Source organism: Corylus avellana, chromosome ca6, assembly GCF_901000735.1.
Source record: "Corylus avellana chromosome ca6, CavTom2PMs-1.0".
Taxonomy (NCBI): Eukaryota; Viridiplantae; Streptophyta; class Magnoliopsida; order Fagales; family Betulaceae; genus Corylus; species Corylus avellana.
In genome coordinates, this window is record NC_081546.1 from 11,182,283 (window position 1) to 11,203,231 (window position 20,949).

The window sequence follows — 20,949 nt, forward strand, 5'->3', positions numbered from 1 at the left end:
CATACCGTTCTATAGACCGAGGAATGACCCTTATTCCGATTCCTATAACCCGGCGTGGGGCAACCAGTCTAATATCTCGTGGCAAGCTCAAGCTGCTAGGAATTGTGCTCCACAATGTCATGAACTGTACCATCAACCATATTCGCAGTTCAATGAGTAATCATATTCCTCTCAATATCAAGCAACTCCACAGCAGCAATATCAAGCCACACCATCTCTTCAATCGAATTCCAACTTCTAAGATCAGATATTGAAAAGTCAAGAAAATATGTTAGCTTCTTAGGAGAATTTGTTAGAAAAGATGTCGAAACTTGCGAACGAGATGAGTCAGGCTATGAAGTCTCAACAGGAACTTTATACCCCTCAATTCTTCGCCAAACTAGAAGCCAAGATAGAAGCTCACAGTGAACAAATCATCAACCACCTCAATAGGATGGACGAAGAAGAGCTTCAAGGTCAGCCGGTGTAACACCCCACTTCAATGACACACAATATTGTCTATTTTTGGCTCTCCCAAACCAAACTTCCCAGGAGGTCACCCATTTTGGTACTACTCCAGCAGAAGCACGCTTAACTGAAAAGTTCTAATGGGATCATGACCATCATGGCTTTAAAACGCGTTGTTGTCATTAAGGGTATAGTATACATTTAAGCACATCATTATCTCCATACCCAGGCGATGTAGGACATCACAATCACCCCCTCTTAGGACTCAGTGTCCTCGCTGGCGACCCTCATGAGATTAGCCCATTCTTGGCGTCCGTCCTAGCGAGTGCCCGCTAGCAATTTTCATGGGCTTGTGCATGCTCCCCCATCTTAGGTTAGGCAATGGCTCTGATATTATTTGTAACACCCCACCTCAATGACACACAATATTGTCTGGTTTTGGCTCTCCCAAACCAAACTTTCCAGGAGGTCACCCATCCTGGTACTACTCCAACAAAAGCACGCTTAACTGAAGAGTTCTAATGGGATCATGACCTTCACGGCTTTAAAACGCGTTGTCGTCATTAAGGGTGTAGTATACATTTAAGCACATCCTCATCTCCATACCTAGGCGATGTGGGACGTCACAGCCGGTGGCCAATCCTGAATAACACGACATGGTGGATAAGAATACTTCTTATCCTGAGCAAGCTATCACCACACTAAGGAATTGAGAGAAAATCGAAAACCACGTTGAAGAGAGGAAGCAGGAGCAAATTGAGGCCCTACCGGATCTACATCGGGAAAAAGGGAAGGAAGTGAGCACTAAGGCTTCTTCACCTTCAACTCCTATTCCTAAGACACCATATGAGCCCAGAGCCCCCATTCGAGGTAATCTGAAATCTTCACTTCTAAGGACATATGACACTCTCCCTATTATTATTGCTTATGACTTACAAAGAGGCAATGAGAGTAATCTGCAAGAACAAAAAGAGGCCATCGAGGTAGAAAAACTCCTTGAGTATTCTCCTCATTTCAATCTAGTTCATGAATCCCTTCCAGATGAGAAACTGCTTGAGAATGCTCAGAGTGATCTACCTCGATTTGCGGACATTATGAATTACCTTTCTATAGGTAAAATTCATTCTCTTGGTCCAAGAGAAGAAAAGATTGGTGGTTCAAATTTAAATTTAAGGGTCCGAGAACACTGAGTGCATCAAGGATGTGGATTCCGTTGATTTGGCTGATTCCATATATTTCGACTAGATGAGTCAACTTCTTAGGTTCAAGTGCAGACCCTGTGCACTTGAACTTCACTCCACCAAGGTACATGATCTCCCTCCAGGTTTATTTTATCCATTGATGTTTCATTCTTTGATTATATTTATACAGCAATGTGTTGCACTTGACTGGTATTTGGTTGGAGTATCACTTTTTTTTTTGGGACGGCATACAAGTTTGGGGGTATGATATGCCCCCATCTGCTCATTCAAGTATTTCTATACTCTTGATCTTATTCTTTAGTTCTATACATACATTGGGGACAATGTATAATTCAAGTTTGGGGGTATGAAAAAATAAAACACGGTCCATTTTTGTTGTCATAAACTCTTTGGATTTTGTATTATCTTTATTCATTAGTTAGATCGATTGTGACAAAATCGAAGGATTGATAATTAGTCTGATCGATCCTATTGCGTTAGTCCGATTGACTGTGATACGATCAAATGATCGATCGAACTCTATGAATTTTGTATTATTTATCATTATGAATTAGTTTGATCAATCTTGGTAAGGTCAAGCGTAGTAAATTTTGCACCGCAATAGATTTTTCCAACCAACCTAGAAGTAGTGTTAGCTTGGGGAGTCATGACTTTTGTTAGAACAATTTTCGATATGGTGTGAATTGTGCATTTTTCAGAGCCTTTTAGATATGTAATACGTCTTTGCTTATCCAAGATTGCTGCAAAAGAATAAGATGGTCAAAAAGCTATAATGACTAAATTTATAAAAGAATTATAATAAAGTTATTAATAATAACCTCTTTTTTACTTGCTCCAAATTTACCCCATGTATTAGAAGAAAGGATAAAACCTCAGTCAAGCTATGGAAGCTTTTCCAGACACATAAATAAGTAGAGTTATAGTACCTAGAGGGGTACAAGGCATTGATTAGCATGAACTTTAGAATCATCATATCTAGTGATTGTAGGAAACTAATGAAGTTAGTTGACACAAATATGCTTTTTATTGAGCATAAAACTAATATATTTTTTTTCATATTTATATAAAAAAAGAGCTTTAAATAATGCTATAAATTACATTTTTATTCCACAATGCTGACGTAATAGTCGATCATAACCAACATTTTAATTAATTTTTGTCAAAAAAAATTAAATTAAATGGTTGGCTAAAATTATTATGTCAGTGTTGCAAGATAGTTGTGGAATAAACATATAATTTTTAACATTACTCAAGTGCAATAACGTTTACACTTGTCGGCTCACCGCCCGCGACCTATTCCTCTTCCCCATTCCTCTTATAGCTTTTCTCCTAAAGTTTCTAGCAATTCTCATAATTCTCAACCTCTTTGCTTCTTGAACTTCAGTCTTCTTGGCCCCTTCTTCTTCTTTAATTTCATTGCTTGCAGCCTTCTTACGTTTGAGGAAATTAACAAGCTCTTCAAAAGCAACATCGCGGTGATCACTCTTCATTAGCTCCTCTGCAACCTCGGCTGGGGTGACCTCTGTGCTGTCTATTAGGGCTTCAATTTCTCCATAGAGTTGGTGGTTACTGCGCTGATGAATGCCGAGGTAATTGGAGGCCAAGATTCTAAACCCACGGCTAGTGCAATATGACATGTTAATGTGCACGTCCATTCGACCAGGACGCAGCAATGCAGGGTCAAGCCGATCCTTCTTGTTGGTGGTGAAAACAATAATTCGCTCGTCCCCACAGCTTGACCACAAACCATCAATGAAGTTCAGTAGACCCGAGAGTGTCAACTGCAAAATCATAACTCATAAGACAAAAAACAAAAAAAACTTTAACCTTTAATTGCAACTTAAAAAGTTTCTATTAAAGTTATAAATACAAATAATAAAACTAGTGTTTTTTCTTGCATAGATACAGCAACACGAACACGACAAATTATTAAATTATAGATAGAATATTATTCTTTTTTAAAGATAAGATGGTTTCCAAAAAAGTAAACCCACTCGGCCTGCAAATGCATGAATCGCTTAACCAAAAAGGCAAAGCTGTTTGTTTTGGTACGTAGTGGAGGAGCTTTTGAAAGGACAGATTTTTTTTGGTAAAAATATATAAACTGAAGTTATTAATTAATTTAAATAATATTTCCATCATTATTAGCTTCTCATTTTCTTAAAATAAATTAAAAAAAAAATTGTAAAATTAGTCTACAAAGTTTACCTTATTTGCAATTAACTTTACGTGATATCAAAATAAACTTAAAAGTTCATGAAATATGCCAAAAAAAAAAAAAAATTTAATCCCTTCAATCAAATTTTGCCACTGACTTGACAGATTCTGATAACGTGAAATATTAAAATCAATAAAATTGTGATATTTGTCATATTTAAGTTAGTGTTACCCTAACATAATCGGTTAAATTAGTGCACCAAATTTAACTGTAGAGATTAATTGTTTTTTTTGGCATAACCTTTCGGTTCATTTTGACACCGCATGATCTAATTGTAAATCATGTAAGGACTAATTTTGCTTTTTTCTTTGTTAAAAAAAAAAAAATTAAAAAAAAAAACCGATCATTTTATAAATAAACGAAAAATGGAAAACTTTATACCAACCTTGCTGGAAGAAGTTCGAAACTCGCCAGGATTCTGGCGATCTTGCATCTCCACGCTGCAATCTATATCCTCGATCACCAGAATGGAGCGATTGGTGGTGGACAACAGAATCCTCCTCAGATCGGAGTTTCCGTAAATGCTTGTGAGTTCCAAATCATAGATATCGAACTTGAGGTAATTAGCCATGGCGGCAATCAAGCTCGATTTACCCGTTCCAGGTGGACCGTACAGCAAGTATCCTCTCTTCCAAGCCTTACCCACCTTCTTGTAGAACTCCTTCCTCCTTACAAACCTGTCCATGTCGTCGACGATGGCCTTCTTGAGGTCCGGGTCCATGGCCAACGTCTCGAATGTGGCCGGATGCTCCAGATTGACGGAGCCCCACATGCCCGAACCGCCTCCCTCCACGTCATCGCACGGGCAATCGCGGTTATACAGCTTGACAACCTTCTCTTGCTCTTTGATGGCGTTGGATCTGTGCAGAACGTACGGCAGGTAAGAATCGAACACTTGGTCCTTGAATTTCTTGTTGAAGATGAGCTCGAAGAAGCGCTTCTCTCCGGAGCGTTGGTTCTTGGGTTCGGTACAAATGAAGCGCCACTTGACGTGGAAGTTCTCGAACTTGTCGTTGATCTCCTCGCCCTTCTCGATGGCGACGGTGAAGTGCTTTTGGCGCGGGGTTTTGCTGACTCGGAGGCGGTCGGTGGCGGGGGTGATCTTGGTGCGGAGGTAGACCTCGGCGGCTTGGTAGACCTGGTTGCGGGCCATGCCGGAGCACTCGTCGATGACGAGGGTGAGGGTGGAGGAGAGGGGGGTGAATAGGTAGCTCAAGGCGGAGCTGAGGTAGGAGCGGAGCTCGTGGGGGACGAGCTCGTTGGCCATGGACCGCACCAGCATCATGGAGGCGGCGAAGGAGGCATAGGCGGAGAAGAGCGTGGAGGCGGAGGAGGGCATTTCCTTGAGAGAAAACATTTTCAAAGGGAGTGATCAGTGGCTCTGGTGGCCACCGTTTCGTTTCATTTAAAGGTAGCTTGGATGTGAGTAGGCCGAGTAGATCATTGGATATGGAAATATATACAGGGGAAAAAATAAGGTACTAAAATAATTCTCAAATTATCAAAATATATAAAAAAAGTCACTTATTTTTTATATTTCTATAATATTCTTATTCTTTAACAAATAAAATAATAAAATAATTGTAAACAAAACAAAACAATTTTTTTTTTTTTTTAAAAAAAAACAATGGACGAATAAATACCACAAAAAAAAAGAATAAATAAATAATTAATCATTATAGTTGGCCTAAATTACAAATTGTTTCATGTCATATTAAAGTAAAATCAATTTGATAGTTTGATGAGCTACTTTAGTACTTTTTATTTTTTGGAATATCTCAATAACTGTATATTTGATTTTACTTTAATACGCATGAAACAATTTGTTTTAGGCCGACTATAGTGACTAATTATTTATTATTTATTCTAAAAAACTTTTTTTTTTGTTTTTATTCGCCCATTGGTTTTCTTGTATTTTTTAAAAATTGTTTATTTTTACAATTATTTTATTATTTTATTTGTTAAAAGAATATAAGTATTATAAGAATATAAAAAAAAAAAAAAAGTGGTCTTTTTGATACATTTTGGTAGTTTAGGAGCTACTTTAGTACCTTTTGAACATTGAATGACTCTATTGCAAACGGCTGATAGTTTAAAAGCTTTTTTTATATTTTTCCCCATATATATTCATCTTTTTTGTCCATGTTCTATCTCTTTTGCAAATTAATTTTAAATTTCACAATTTTGTTTTTAAAAAAAACTATATAAAGATGAACACCATATGTTAAAAAATAAATAAATTTATTCTTTGAAAAAAAAAAAAAAAAAACACATTTTTCTTCTAATAAGATTTGGTTTAATTTTCACCCTTGATTAACTAGCTAGCTGTTCAATTTGGCCGCTTGATTTATCTTAACTTCGATAGATTATTATATATAAAAGAAAAAAGAATCCTTCTAAAAGCATACGTGTCTTTTACCAGTCATCCCACTACTAATGGCCAAAGCGTTTGGACAAATGACTCTTGAAAAAGTTGAATAGCCCTATCTAATAAAAGTATAAAACCAGTAGAATTTCCAGTCGCCATCGCTTTGATAATAGCATTGACGCCAGTGCACTTGTCAGTGACCGTAGAATCTGCGCAAGGATTCCCAAACACTTTTATGGGTCCATGGTCTACGTCAATAGGCCCCTGAATTTTAACTTCAGGCAATTAAGTAACCCGGCCCAACAAGGAATTCGCATGCATTAATTTACACGCCTAAATGCGACACTCGAAGCCCGAACATTCACATGATTACACACCTAAGAAAGGTTAATGATTTTTTATATGATTTGTGAATTTGATATAAATTTAACATAAAATTAGTGGGATTAATGTTTGTATAATTGAGTCCAGATTAATTTGGCTCTATTAGAATTAATCCATTTAATGAATAAGTCAATTCAAATTCAATTTTATATAAAATTCTTAAAAATGAAAATTCTCTTTTTCTTTTTTTTTTTTTTTTTTTAATTTAAATTCATATACACATCGAAAATTGCCAAACATGTTGTGTTTTTGTCAACCAAACAAGACCTATTGATTAAATGAATTGTGCTGATCGGGTCGGGTCGAATCAACCCAACACATCGTGTTTATTAGACAGGTTAGCAGGTTGTGTCACGTCACTCACTAATTTAAATGGATCATTTCAGGGTTGAAGAATTTGATACATTTAACTAAATTGGTCAGATTCATATTGTTCCTTACACACGACACGTCAACACGAATTGACAACCCTAACTATAAGGTAAGGCGCATCTAATTTCATATGGTTGGTTAACGGATCACATTGTCTCTTGATATTAAGCTTTACTTCCTGAGCATGGTTAATTACTGGCCAAATGTTTTCATTTAATTGAAAGATTTCCTCTTTTAAGTTGTTCCAAAATTTTGAAGTGTAGGAAGAAAACGTTTGTCCCACATTGGCTAGATTCAAAGATGTCAATTTGTTTATAAGGAATCTTTCACGCTTAACAATAAATTGAGTGATGGAGAAGAGATATAGTCGCATAGCGGCAGCAAAGCCACCCGCATCAAGCGACACTCTATCATGTTTAATGACAATGGGCTTTGGGTGAAATGAGACGCACTTTGCGAGCAACTCTATCTGGAGCAAACTCATTTGCAAAGATTGCAGAGGAGTTGTTTCATATGCGATTTTAAAGAAAATATGAAAGTTTTCTAGTCGTTGGAATGGTTTATTATTGTGATTTATGATGTCTATTAAAGTGGATTTAGTGGTTACAATTCATGGCCCTTGGATGATTGAGTGATTATTATCCTTTGATTTACATACACATGATAACATGAATCTCTACATGTATGTCATGGTCACTATTGTAAAATATTGAGTAACTTTATGAAAATGAACATGCAACAGGATATACTAGTTGTATAGACTTGACTTTGTGGCCAAAGAGATGTGTGTGAGTTCTACCAAAGCGCATTCCCTTGCTCGCATCACTAGTTAAGGTATGTTTGGGATTACGATTTCACAAGAATAATTTGTGTTTTTAAAAAATATCACAAAACGTATGGTGTTTGGCATTGTGATTTAAAAAGTAGGGCTGGCAAAATGGGTAATCGAGTAGACCCAATTAGGACCCGTTAAGACACGCAACCCGATTACCCGAGACATGAACACGACCCGTTTAGCTAAACGGGTTAGTGGGTCTGACACGATTATAACACGGAAAATATTTGGGTAACCCGACACGACCCGCTTAACCCGTTTAACATAACCGAGTCATATCGGGTAGACACGATCCGATCCGACACGACTCGTGCGCTAAACAGGTAACACGACCAGACCCGTTAAAAAAAAAAATCCTTAATCAAAATTGGAAAAAATAATTTAATAAATGGATCTCTTAGGCCAAATGACTAGTCAAATTTATCATAACCATTCAAGAAGAATAAAAAGTTTTAAAAGAGAATGTTTTAATATATAAATAATGATTTAAAAGATAATGTTTTAATATATAGACCCACATAGAAAAAGTAACGGAAAAACAAAGAATAGGCCAGTGAAGTGAAGACTGTGAAGTCGTGAAGTGAAGAGTGAAATGAAGCCGTGAGGCGTGAGTGAGTCAGTAAGTGTTAGGGTTAACTTAGTTAGAACTTAGACATAGTTTTTTTTTTTAAAAAATAAAATAAAAAAATAAATGGGTCTGGCGGGTCACCTGCCAGACCCGATTGACCTGCCAGACCCGACTGACCTATTTATTAAACGTGTCTGGCGGGTCGACCCATGGACCCGCCAGACACGAATTTAATCGTGTCTTAATCGGGTAGACCCGATTAAGACCCGAACCCGATAAGCCCAAACCCAATACCTGTTAACTTCGTGTCGTGTTCGTGTCGGGTTCGCGGGTCGTATCAAAATTGCCAGCCCTATTAAAAAGCACTTAATCTAAAATAGGAACAAAAAAAATCTGTGATTTCTATAAACAGGCTAGGGGATGCTTATTTGAAAATGTGCAAATTTAAACCAAAATTACGATTTAGCATAACAAATATTTGATTAAAAAAAAAAAAGTATTTTTTAACATGTTTTACCAAACACTTTTACGATTTTAAAAAGTAACGATTTCAAAAATGTAATTTTTTAAATTGCGCTTATTAAAACTGCAATCCCAAACGTTAGGTGGATTACCCGACGTAAAACTCGGTCAGCTAACAAGGGAATTACTTACTATGTGCATTCTGGGGCACCGAAAATGTACTTGATGTCCTTATTGGACATGCAAACCCTACTGTGAAGTGGTTAAGTACACGGATAAGCCATAATGAGTAGAGTTATGACTCTTTTGTAAATATTTATAAGTATATAATGCATTGACATGATTTTCTACATTGTTTCAAAGATGATGAACTACTATATGTAATGTTTTACCCTGACTTCCATCAAAAGAAGGTTCATACCATTCTCATGTTTACAAGGGTGTACTATTCACTAAGTCGTGAAATTATCATTTTGTGTATGTGTTTCCACCTGTAAAACATATTTGTTTTATAAAGGACCTTGGAGATGGTGCATGGCAGCACGCCTAGGAGGACATCTATAACATCCCCAGCCCGTTAAGGCTGAGTTTGTCACTTTTCTTCTTTTACAACAAAATTTTTTGCAAAGATCTATAAAGTCTATCAGAGTGCTTATTATAAATTATTGGATAATATATTTCCGCCCCCATTCCGGCCTTGTATTCCAGCTTGCTCCTTATTTGAGAACAAGAAATAAAACTAAATGAGCCCAAAGGGGGCTTAGTAAGCAAAATCCACAACCATAAATAGTTTTACTCCCTTTCCCTAGTTTTGAAAAATGTTTGCACAATTAAATATACAACCAGTCATAACAATATATATATGTACGATTGCATCTCTCGTTGTATATACATACTATAACATTTAGCAATAGATTATCGTCAATAATTCATCAATATAAAACATCATTATAATTTATCGTTATAAATCATCCATGCATTTATCTTTAGTCATTATCTCATAATAGGGCCCATGTACACTGTTACCCCTGTGTACGAGGGTTGCAGGTCCTTGTGACTATGGCACTGAACTGTGCCTCAGCCATGCTCGACCGTCAATTAACTCTTCTTGGTGTACTCATCGGTCATTATGATGGAATACCACCTTCTTGAATAGCCTCCTTCAGTGGTTTTGCCTCCATTCGAGTATCGGTACCGAACTCATTTATTTCTTTCTTGGGGCCAAAATACTCTCCTCCATATATGTGCCCTCATTTCATAAACATTTATCTCATCTATTGTACTTTTCTTTGTACTTCTTTTGATGCATCTTAGGGCAACATGTAGGAGAGTTTATTATCATTCTTATTTCTTATAATCATCATCATTTCTCAAATTTCTTTTCTCAAAATGGAAACTTTCCCAAATATAAACTTATTGTATTTAGAAAGCATTTAAAAGAAATAGAAGCTTTCTAAATCATTCTTTAAGAAATCTTTCATGCATACACATATCTCCATGATAGGCAAATAAAATAATTATTTACAATTTGATACAAAAAATGTAAGAATAGCATGACATGAAATTTTAGAAGGGGTAGTGAATTTACTTACCTCTAGACTGAAGCTATGAGCAGTCTTTAAATTGCTAACTAATCATCTTGAAAAATATCTTGTTGTTCCATTTTGTTTATTCACAACTAAATTAATAACAATTCACAAAAATCAATTAACTCCAGTCTACTCCTTTAGGGAAGTTAACCCATTAAAATCCAACCCAAAACATCTTATAACTTAGCCCAAAAAATAGAGAATCAACTCCCAAAACTAATTCAAAATCCTCAAGAGTGAAACCACCCAATATCATCCTGATTAAATCAAAAGGTTCTCATTTAAGATCCATTACTCAACTTAAAATCAAATACCCATAGCTAAAGGAAAAAGAATTTTACCTTTGAAAAACCCATTTTTATTATTCTGTAAATCTCTCTCTTGGCCATCTTCTCAATCTCTGTTTCTCCCCCTCAACATCTCACCCTCTTTCTCTTTCTCATGCTTCTCTATCCATCTCTCACTCTATTGCAACATCTCTCTCCCCCTGTCTTCTCTTTCTTACATCTGTAAGGCCCCCTCTCTCTATCTTTTCGTTTCTTGCTCTCCGTTAAGTAATAAAGCAATGAGAGTAGGTGAAGTCAAGAAAATGAAAAGAAAAGTCCAAGCCGCGTGGTAAAAGAAGGGGAGTAAGTGGTGTTGGGGAAAGTGGGGGAAGAAAGGGATTTGTGTGTTGGTAGAAAAATAAGAAAGGAAGAAAAGACAGTGGGTCTGACTTCATGGAAAAAGAGAGGGGAGTGTGGAAATAGAGGAATAAATAAAGGAAAAGAAAGAAAATTGTGTGCATTATGCATGAAGGGGTCTGGTCCTATATAGTAAGAAATGAGTATTATTAACAACACTTTGGGCCCAATCCTTATTAAAATTATATTTAATCTCATCTAACAATTCTCACACCCTTCTTCTTTTGCTAACACCAAATCAACTATCCCTCAAAGCTAACTTTCATTCAAATGTATAATATGTATCATTATACCATCATATCTCTTAAAGTCACCAACTAAATTATCAAGTTATAATCTATCCTAAACGTTAGGATGTAATGATCTCAAATAAAAATTCATTCCTATAATACTCATATGATCCATAAATTCTTCAAGAACAAATCTTATTACTTAATATAAATATTAAAATAATATTATCTTCAAATTAATATCTTTAAATGAGGATTTTAAATCTGGGGTGCTACAATCTTCCCTCCTTATTGAAATTTCGCCCTTGAAATTAAAGTCTATAAATTATCGTCCAATCTTCAAATTGAGCGACTCAGATTTAAAATATTCATTTCAATCATTCATCAGAGCCTACTCTCTAATATTTACTTTTATCATATTGAAATTTCATCTCCTTCTTCTAGGAGTAAGTCTTATTCACAGTCTAAAGTCTCGATTTCTGCGATCGTTCATCAGTTCACACTAAAAATCCTACCTCATCAGCCCGCAATAATTTCCTCGATCTAATTTAATCAATCTTATCAAAAAGGTGTAAAAATCATCTCTGCCTATATTTTCTTTGGTATCTCAGTATTCCAAATCATGTATACGAAATATTAATATGATGCTCTAATAATCATTAACTTCTCACCATCATAAATCCATAAAAGTAAATAGCGCCAACATTCTACAATTTATATCTCCCAAAAATGTCATTACATGAATATACCTCAAAAGCGACATCATAATTCGATTCATTCTAAATACACAACCGTTTCTATTTTCTCATCCCAAATCTTGTGTCGATGCTACAATATCAACGAAAATCTCTTTGTACTACATCTTTACTTGATAAATCATAACTCAGCAAAAGAAACTTATAATTATTATTCCAACTCAATCGAAACACACGATGACATCAAATGTAAGATTCTCATCCATTCTTGACTAATATATGTTGTGCTTTGCTGCGTTCTAGAGATGAAATTAATAAGCAAGCAAAGCAGGATATGGGTAAGTTTCCAAGCTGGAAGTCCCAAAACACTCATGTTATAATTTCTCTCTCTTGGGTCTTGCAAGGTCAAGGGAAAAAAAAAAAAGAGACAGATAGTCCTGTTATTTTCTAGAAATGAAGATTTGATAAGCATTTTAGGACATGATATGCATGTGACTCCTTTCAAAGACTTTCAAAATACCGACATCGGATGCTCTCTCTCTTCTGCCATGTATGAATACTTGAAGAAAAGAGAGACATTTAGCCTGAGAAGCATGATCAAGGAAAATCTTGCTTCACTAGGACATGAACAAAGATAATCTTACTTCAATGGTTTACTATTGAGAGTATAAGGTGTTGGGTTTGTGAATCAAGTCGTGATGTTGCATTTTTCTCGAGGATACGCTCAACTAGGAGACAAGTCGAGCTTTCATTGTATGGAAGACTATTAGCAGAAAATCTCAAGTAAAGTGGTATGATCAGAAGGCATGCGTTGCAATGAAGAAAGAGGTATGAATTTATAAGGGGATTCGGTTGCCCACGCATGGAATTCAAAGTCGTTGAGTGAATAGTAAATTTGAAAAAAAAAATGAGCGCTAAAAGTCAGTCGAATTTATGACAGCAGATCAGATCCTACGTCAAGGAGATCTTTTGACAAAAATCTTTCACGGCTCGAGGTCGCCTAACTTTTGCTGTTTACTGTTCATTTCACCTGAAGTAAAAAATTTCTTTAAAGCCACTCACCTGCTGCTTCCAAAAACTGAAAAAATTTCTTCAATTTCTGATGCTTAGTCTCTTCTGCACACTTATTCCCAATACTTCATCTCTCCCAAATTCTTCGTATTCTCAATTATTTTCCTTACTCTCTTAAATATGGCATCATCATCATCATCTATTAACAACATCAACTTAAATGTTGCTCCTGCAGCACAACCCATTATTATGCCTAATGTACAACCTGACGTGCCTGTTGTTCCCCCCGAAGTGCTTGCTATACATCATATTGTACATGTTACACACCCTAACGAACTTGCTACACATCCTGACATATGGCAACCAACTTTGGTCTTTGACAATCGTCTTATCATTATTCACGATTCTGCCGTGCTCCACGATTCTATTGTTGTAGCGGTGGCCAAAGGTTTCGTAATTCCATGAGATCAAATATTGTTAGCTGATAGGTCGGATACTGATGCCATTAATAATTCATTGGCGTTCAGTAGGGGTGGAGGCAGACGTACACAAGATCTCCCGATTGAAACACCCGCTCTTTATGGCCTTTATCATAAGCTTGCTTTATTCGATTTTGAGCCTCCCCAAGCTTAAGCCGAACTTGCCTCAACAATGTGTCCTGCTCCAATAATTCTTGTTCCACAAGCTCCACTCGAGCAGTCCCCAAAATATAAGAGAGAAGACTTGGGGAGGGATGTCCGTATATCATTTCAAATGGTGTACGTCCCATGCTTGAATGCCAACTCGTGTTGCATGTGAATTCTACCCATGGCAACCATTTAACCCAATCATTTGGCTTATCATCAGTGAAACACCTAAGGTACATTTCCAAAGTTCAATTAATTACCTCAGTTTGCCCATCTATTTGTGGATGATAAGTTGAACTAAAGTTGAACTTAGTTCCTTGTAAACGAAAAAGCTTATTCTATAAGTTGCTTGTAAATGTAGGGTCTCTATCCCACACAATGAATGTGGGCATCCTATGCAACTTGAAAATATGACCAAAAAATTCTTGAGCTACTATGATTGCCAAATACGAATGTTTCAGAGCCACAAAATGGGCATATTTGGAGAATCTGCCTACCACCACATAGATTACAGACTTACCTTGGGAGTTAGGCAATCCATCGACAAAGTCCATCGAAATGTCTGCCCATATGGTAGTGGGAATCATAGAGGCTGTAGTAATCCACTGGGTAGCGTGAGCTCAGCCTTATTTCATTGACAGATATCACATTCACGCAAATATTCTTTTATTTGTGAACATGCCCCTTGCCAATAAAATACTAATTTAAGTCTATGCCACATTTTATGGAATTCTTCATGAGAACCACTATGAACTTAGATTATGGCTTTTGTGAGAGGAGATGGAGCACGTAAATAGATGCAATTTTTAAAGAAAATCAAATTTGATTTCAAACTCCATGGGCCAATAGCTTCCCCTTGTTGAATTCTGGCCACCAAGTCTCGTAGCTACTTTTCACATGATATCTCATCCTTAATGGATTTGACCCAACTGGGAACGGGGCTTGAGAGAGCCATTGCTAGACCTTGATGCTCTTTGCGGGATAGGCTGTCTGCTACTAAGTTCTCAAGACCCTTTTTGTAACCAATGGTGAACTTGTAGCTTATCAATTTTAACAACCACTTTTGTTGAGCTTTTGTCGTGATTGTTTGCTCCAACAAGTGCTGCAAGCTTTTTTGATCTGTTCATATGACAAATTGTTGTCCCAACAAATATGGTCACCATTTTTGAACCGTTGCAATGAGAGCTATCATCTCCCTTTCATATGTTGATCGGGCTAAGTTTCTCTCGTTTAAAGCTTGGCTGAAAAATGCTATAGGTCATGAATTTTGCATAGGTACGACCCCAATTCCTACTCCCAACGCATCACATTCCACAACAAATGGTTTGTTAAAATCTGGTAGTGCTAGTACCAGGCCTTTAGTCATTGCTTGTTTCACGTGGATAAGGCTTTTCCTGTTGATTCTGTCCATTCAAATGCATCTTTTTTTAAGAGTTGCGTTAGCGGGCCTGCAATGGATCCATAGCCTTGAATAAATTTTTGATAATAACCTGTAAGGCCCCAAAACTCTCTCAACGCCCTTACAGACAAAGGTGTAGACCATTGCACCTTTGCCAAAAAAATTTCGGGATCCTTAGCCACCTCGTGCTCTGAAATCACATGTCCCAAATAACAAATAGTATCTTGCCCAAATTGACATTTATCCCTTCGTACGAACAACTGGTGAGTTTTCAAAATCTCCAAAACTTCCCATAGATGATTTAAATATTCTGCCCAAGTCTTGCTATATATTAAAATGTCATAAAAAAAAAAAAAAAAACAAGAACATACATCCGAAGTAATCCTTTAAAAATTTCATTCATGAGAGATTGAAAGGTGGAAGGTGTGTTGGTTAACCCGAATGGCATGACTAGGAATTCATAATGGACATGATGCATCCATAATGCGGTCTTGTCGATATCTTCCTTTGCCATTCTTATTTGATGATACCCTGATCTGAGATCTAATTTGGAGAAGACATGGGCGTCGTTGAGCTCATCCAAGAACTCATCAACTAAAGGAATTGAGAATTTATCCGTAATTACTGTCACATGATTAAGTACACGATAGTCCACAAAAAGTCTCCACGAACAATTTTTTTTTTTACAAGCAATACCGGTGACGAATATGTAATTTTACTTGGTCGAACGACCCTCGATTTTAATAATCCTGTGACAATCTTCTCAATCTCATTTTTTTTTTTGATAATGAGGATATTTGTAGGACCTTACTTTAATAGGACCCCTTTCCTCTTTGAGCTGAATTGTATGGTCGTGTGACCTGTTTGGTGGCAGCCCTTGTGGTTCATTAAAAAGCTCTGAAAATAGAGTTAATAGGTCAATGAGTTGATTCTTTGTTGAGCTTGGTCCAACTTGTTAGGCACCCCATGTTATGGCATGCAAGCTTCCCTCCGAGGGTACCCACTGCCTTGTTGGCATAATGTGACAAAGCCACCCAATTTTTCTTCTTTTTAGTTCCTTACCCATTACTTTATTCTCTACCACACGGTGCACTGGAGGTTTTAAACCTCTCAAATCCACTTTTCTTCCCTTCCACGAGAAGTTCATTTGCAACCTTTCAAAATCCCACCAAATTGGACCCAAGGTCCTTAGCCATTGTGTACCGAGCACCACCTCACACACATCCATGGGTAGCAAAAAGAAATCTATAACAAATAATTCTCCTTGGAGCCACAACAACATTCCTGCACACATACCTGTACAACGAAGCTTCTCCCCATTGTCCACCGTAACCTGCATCTAGGGGTGGCAAATTAACCGGTTACTGATTACCGACCGCTTACCAAATTTAACCAAACCGATATTAACCGCAACCAATAGTTATCGGTCGGTAATCAGTTAAAACCGATTAGTTTAAAGGTCGGTTAATTTTGCTATCGAAAAACCAATATGACCAATAAGGATTTTTTTATTGAAACCACAATGACGTCGTTTTGGTTTCAATATATAACCCTCTCTAAGCTCTCTTTTCCCTTAACCTAATTTCCTTGAGTCCCTCTGCAGTTTGCACTGTCGCACCGCACGCCCATCTACTCTCTTAAGTCTCCTCTCTCACTCTCTCGCACCGTCGGAACTAGCACGCCCGTCTCCCCATCTCTCTCTCACTGAGTCGCAACCTCGCAAGTAATCTCTAGACTCTAGTATTTTGTTGGTGTTATTTTCCTTTTGGTAATCTCTAGCTCCAATTTTCTTGACATTGGCTATAATTTTTTGGTTATTTTCCTTCAGATCTCTATCTTTTGTTACTGGGTTTTCGCAAATCTGTTTTATTCATTGTCTCCCTCCAGACCCTCCCTGCTTTGTTTTGGCTTTTCAAGTCTTTGGATATCATTTTCCAAGTTAGTTTAACTAGATCTATAGATATGATTGTTGTCTTGTTATAATGGATCTGTGGCTCATTAATAAAGTTATAACATTTGGGTTGGATAGATCCATCGACAATGATTTGGGTTCCAATCAAACTGAAGTTTGATTTTTATTGTTGCTTGGATTTTGATGGAGTAATCGTTGATTTTTTTATTGTGAAGAGGGAGTTTAGTTTGTGTAGCTTAGGTCTAGGTAGAGGTGGGTAGATTAACCGTTACCGTTTAACCGGCCGTCTACCGGCTTCGACTGAACCGATATTAACCGTAACCGTTTAACCGATATTCTTATCGGTTCGGTTCGTTCCGGTTAACCATTTGTTATCGGTTAACTGTTTTAACCGATAAGAACCGGTATGGGGAAGGCTAGTAACAAAACTAGTCTAGTTCAGTTGGTAGGGAACTAGAGCACAAGGCTCAAATCCTCGTGGTCATGGGTTCAAGCCCCTATAGACTCTTTCTTCCTCTGTTTTTCTTTCTTTTCCTTCTCACCATTTCTTTTCCCAATTCCCACGCCACATATTTCTTTTATTTTCTTTTTTCTACTCCTCCCACACAACAGACTCTTTCTTCATTGTTTTTCTTTATTTTCCTTCTCTTCCCAATTCCCACGCCACATATTTCTTTTTTCTTTTTTTTTCCTCCTCCCACGCAGCAGACTCTTTCTTCCTCATTGTTTTTCTTTCTTTTCCTTCTCATCATTGCAGGATAATGGGTTTCTTCCCTATTTTTTTTTGTTCTCTTTCTAGTTCTCGCCACATCCGCCCCATCTGCTCTCACATACGTCTCTTTTAGCATCAAAGATTCAATTCAGGTAAGAGTTTTTACCTTTTGGTACTTGGGGGTTAGTGAAGTAGAGAACACTGAAGAAGGTGAGATTTATAATCGGTTAACCAGTTTAACCGAACCGTTTAACCGTGTACCGTTATAACCGATAATTTCGATTAAAATTCTTATCGGTTCGGTATCCGTTAAGAAACCGTTTAACCGAAAATTATCGGTTAATAACTGATAAGAGTCAAAACCGAACCGTTTTGATCGATACCCACCCCTTGGTCTGGGTGTGATGGGATACTAGTAAATATGAGTGTGAGAACCATAATGAGTTTAGAGCTTTTGGATGCGGAATAATATTCCACTGAGTTGTAAAATCTGGCCTTTTTGTCTCTTATTTTGCCAAGTTCCCTGCAATGTTTGTACTTTGTATGTGTGTGTCTGTGTGATCTAGTTGCAGAGGTTGCCTTTTTTGCAGGTTCAAATGTACTTGGTTGGCCGATTAAGGCTTGATGGATGAACTACGGAGTGATGATTTGTTGAAAGGATTTGGTAAGTTTTTTGCATTTCTTACTTTATATTTATTTCTTACTCTTTAATATTAATCACTAATAGAGATTCACTATGTTTTTGTTTTGATTTGTTGGATTATTGAAGGAAGCAAATTTATGGAATTGAAGATAATCCATGTTTGAGGTGGATCTTGGAAATTATTGTGTAACCGTGTTTATGTTTATCCATATTGATCACTATCTTTATGTTTTTTTTTTTTTTTTTTTCTACTATATTTGTGTCATCGGTGTTGCCCTTTATGTGGGTTATTTAACTTATTTTCCTTTTACTAAGTGACTTTACTTAGTTTATACTTTGTTTATTATTCTTGGATGAATTTTAATTTGGGTTTAGGTAGGTTTGATGGAAATATCAATTGAAATACTAATCAGATTGATTATTGCAAAGAACTAATGGAATTAAGTTTGTAACTGCATTAGCTAGGCTTCTCTGTTTTATTAATGCAGCATTTTCTTGTTTGTAAAAGATTTACTGGATTAAAGCATCGTGGCTTTTATTGTAGTCATTTGGCAGTTTGATTTTTATTTTATAATATAAAAAAGATGTGGTAGATCAATATAAAAAAAGTTTCAATAAGTTATTTTAGCCAAATAATAATAATAATAATATTTGGGCCCCCAAAATAACTAATTTTTAATAAGCTATTTTAGCCCAACAAAATGTATTTGGACTTTAAAAACAACTAATTTTTGACCCAATTAGCAAACAATAAAAAGCCCAATAAAAAACCCACGAAAATTGAATTAACTGAACTGATTTAACCGATTACCGATTAACCGATAATTTTCAGTATAAACCCTTATCAATCGGTCACTAACCGATAGCTTATCAGTCAGTAACTGAAAACCCCCAAAACTGGACAAATATGACCGATAACCACCCCTACTTGCATGACGCTAGATTGGGTTGGTTTCAGACCCAGCCGTAGAGCTACTTGTGCCTTGATGAAGTTGTGGTGCTTCTGGAGTCCATTAATATTGTCATGCTCAGCTTGCCCAATGCTCCTCATACCCTCATCGTTTGTGGGGAGGGTGTTCCGGTGAGTGCATAAAGTGAGATTACAGGTTCCTCTCCTTTTTTGCCTTTAATTTCGACTAAATCTGCCTCCTCCCACTCTTCCTCCGTCGTATAAACCCCCTCAATTACAAATAATTTTTTCCTGTGCCTAGGGACAAATTTCTCGCCATAATTAAAGCATAACCCTTGAGTTTTCCGGTCTTGCATCTCGGCCGGAGATAATCTTCGAGAGGGTGGTTGTCTTGGCCGTACCAAGTTGTACGAAGGAATAGGTAGGGCTGCATCTCTCTGTCCCGAACGTCGATCTTCGTTTATGGGTGGTTTTTTTAAACTCCAATTCCTTGCCTCATATAACCAGGCTAACCCAATCGCCTTTGTCACCGATTTGGGTCTCGCTACTTGTACCTCCGTTTGGAGATTGCCTTTGAGCCCGCTTACAAAGCATTAATTGGTTTTAGATTCATAAGTTCCCCACTAGGCTGAGAAGTTGATCAAACTAGAATTTATAATCCCTCATCACACCTGTTTGCTACAATTTTGTGAGGTCCCTGAAGTGGTCCTCGAATGTTGTTGGTGCATACCGAATGTGTAACGTTGCCTTTAGAGATTCCCATGTTACTACCTCTTCGTTGTCTTTGAATAATTGATACCACATTTGTGATTCCCCTTCAAGATGATAAGCCGCCATAGGTAATTTCTCTTATTCCTCTGTTCGTTGGAAGCTGAAAAATTGTTCTACCCGGCATATCTAGCTTGTGGGATCCTCTATCCCGTTATATTTTGGGAAGTCCATCTTGGCTAGCTTTGGTGTGTATGAGTTTGATGAACCGTGATGCTTATCACGATTTCGTGCAGTTGAACTCTCTCCCGAGCAACTTGCACTACCTCCCTTAGACAATAAGCTGTTTACCTCGGCATTATTTTCCTCCAATCACTTTGCCTGATCATCAGTCTTTCGATCATAGTTTTGATATTGGTAAATTGTTTTGCTCGAGTTTGTCCACACTTGGGTCCGCCATTGAACAAGATCGTTGCTCTGATACCAAAATGTTGCGTGATTGAGTAACCGATCTCGTAATCCGTCTATCAACAGGGAAGGAAGCCGGATCCGACTTCTTGTTCTTTCCTATGATTGCTAATGGGTGCTAATTGTGTGATAATTAGCAGTAGGAATTCAAAGGATTCTTGGGCCTTGTAACAAACGTGAAGTTTGAGATAAAATTCTGCATACCTTCTATTTCTTAGACTGGACTTTAAATAGAAATTACAAAACATAAACTTGGAGACTTACTCCAACTCCTACTAGGATACGTGATCCCATTATCTAGAGCATGAGTCCTACTACAACTAATTCTATTGCAGTAGATCTCATCCTTTACGTAGCAGTAGTTGGATAGAGCTTAAGACTTCTATCTCACTACAATGCTAATTCCTACTTCTTTTGGAATTGAAATAACAATTAGATAATAATGGAATTGAAATAAAGAAATAGATAATACTGCAACACACTTTACCTCTTGACGTTGTATTCTCA

General features: G+C 37.0%; 1 protein-coding gene across 1 annotated transcript; it reads right to left on the bottom strand.

Annotated features, from left to right (window-relative positions):
* Positions 1-2,540: 2,540 nt before the first annotated feature.
* LOC132184279 (AAA-ATPase At2g18193-like) lies at positions 2,541-5,284 on the bottom strand. The gene is made up of 2 exons (XM_059597847.1): positions 4,253-5,284; positions 2,541-3,430 (listed from the first exon to the last, which is right to left on the bottom strand). Exons 1-2 carry the CDS (start codon positions 5,222-5,224, stop codon positions 2,915-2,917), a joined length of 1,488 nt encoding a protein of 495 aa, XP_059453830.1. The 5' UTR covers positions 5,225-5,284; the 3' UTR covers positions 2,541-2,914.
* Positions 5,285-20,949: the final 15,665 nt, after the last annotated feature.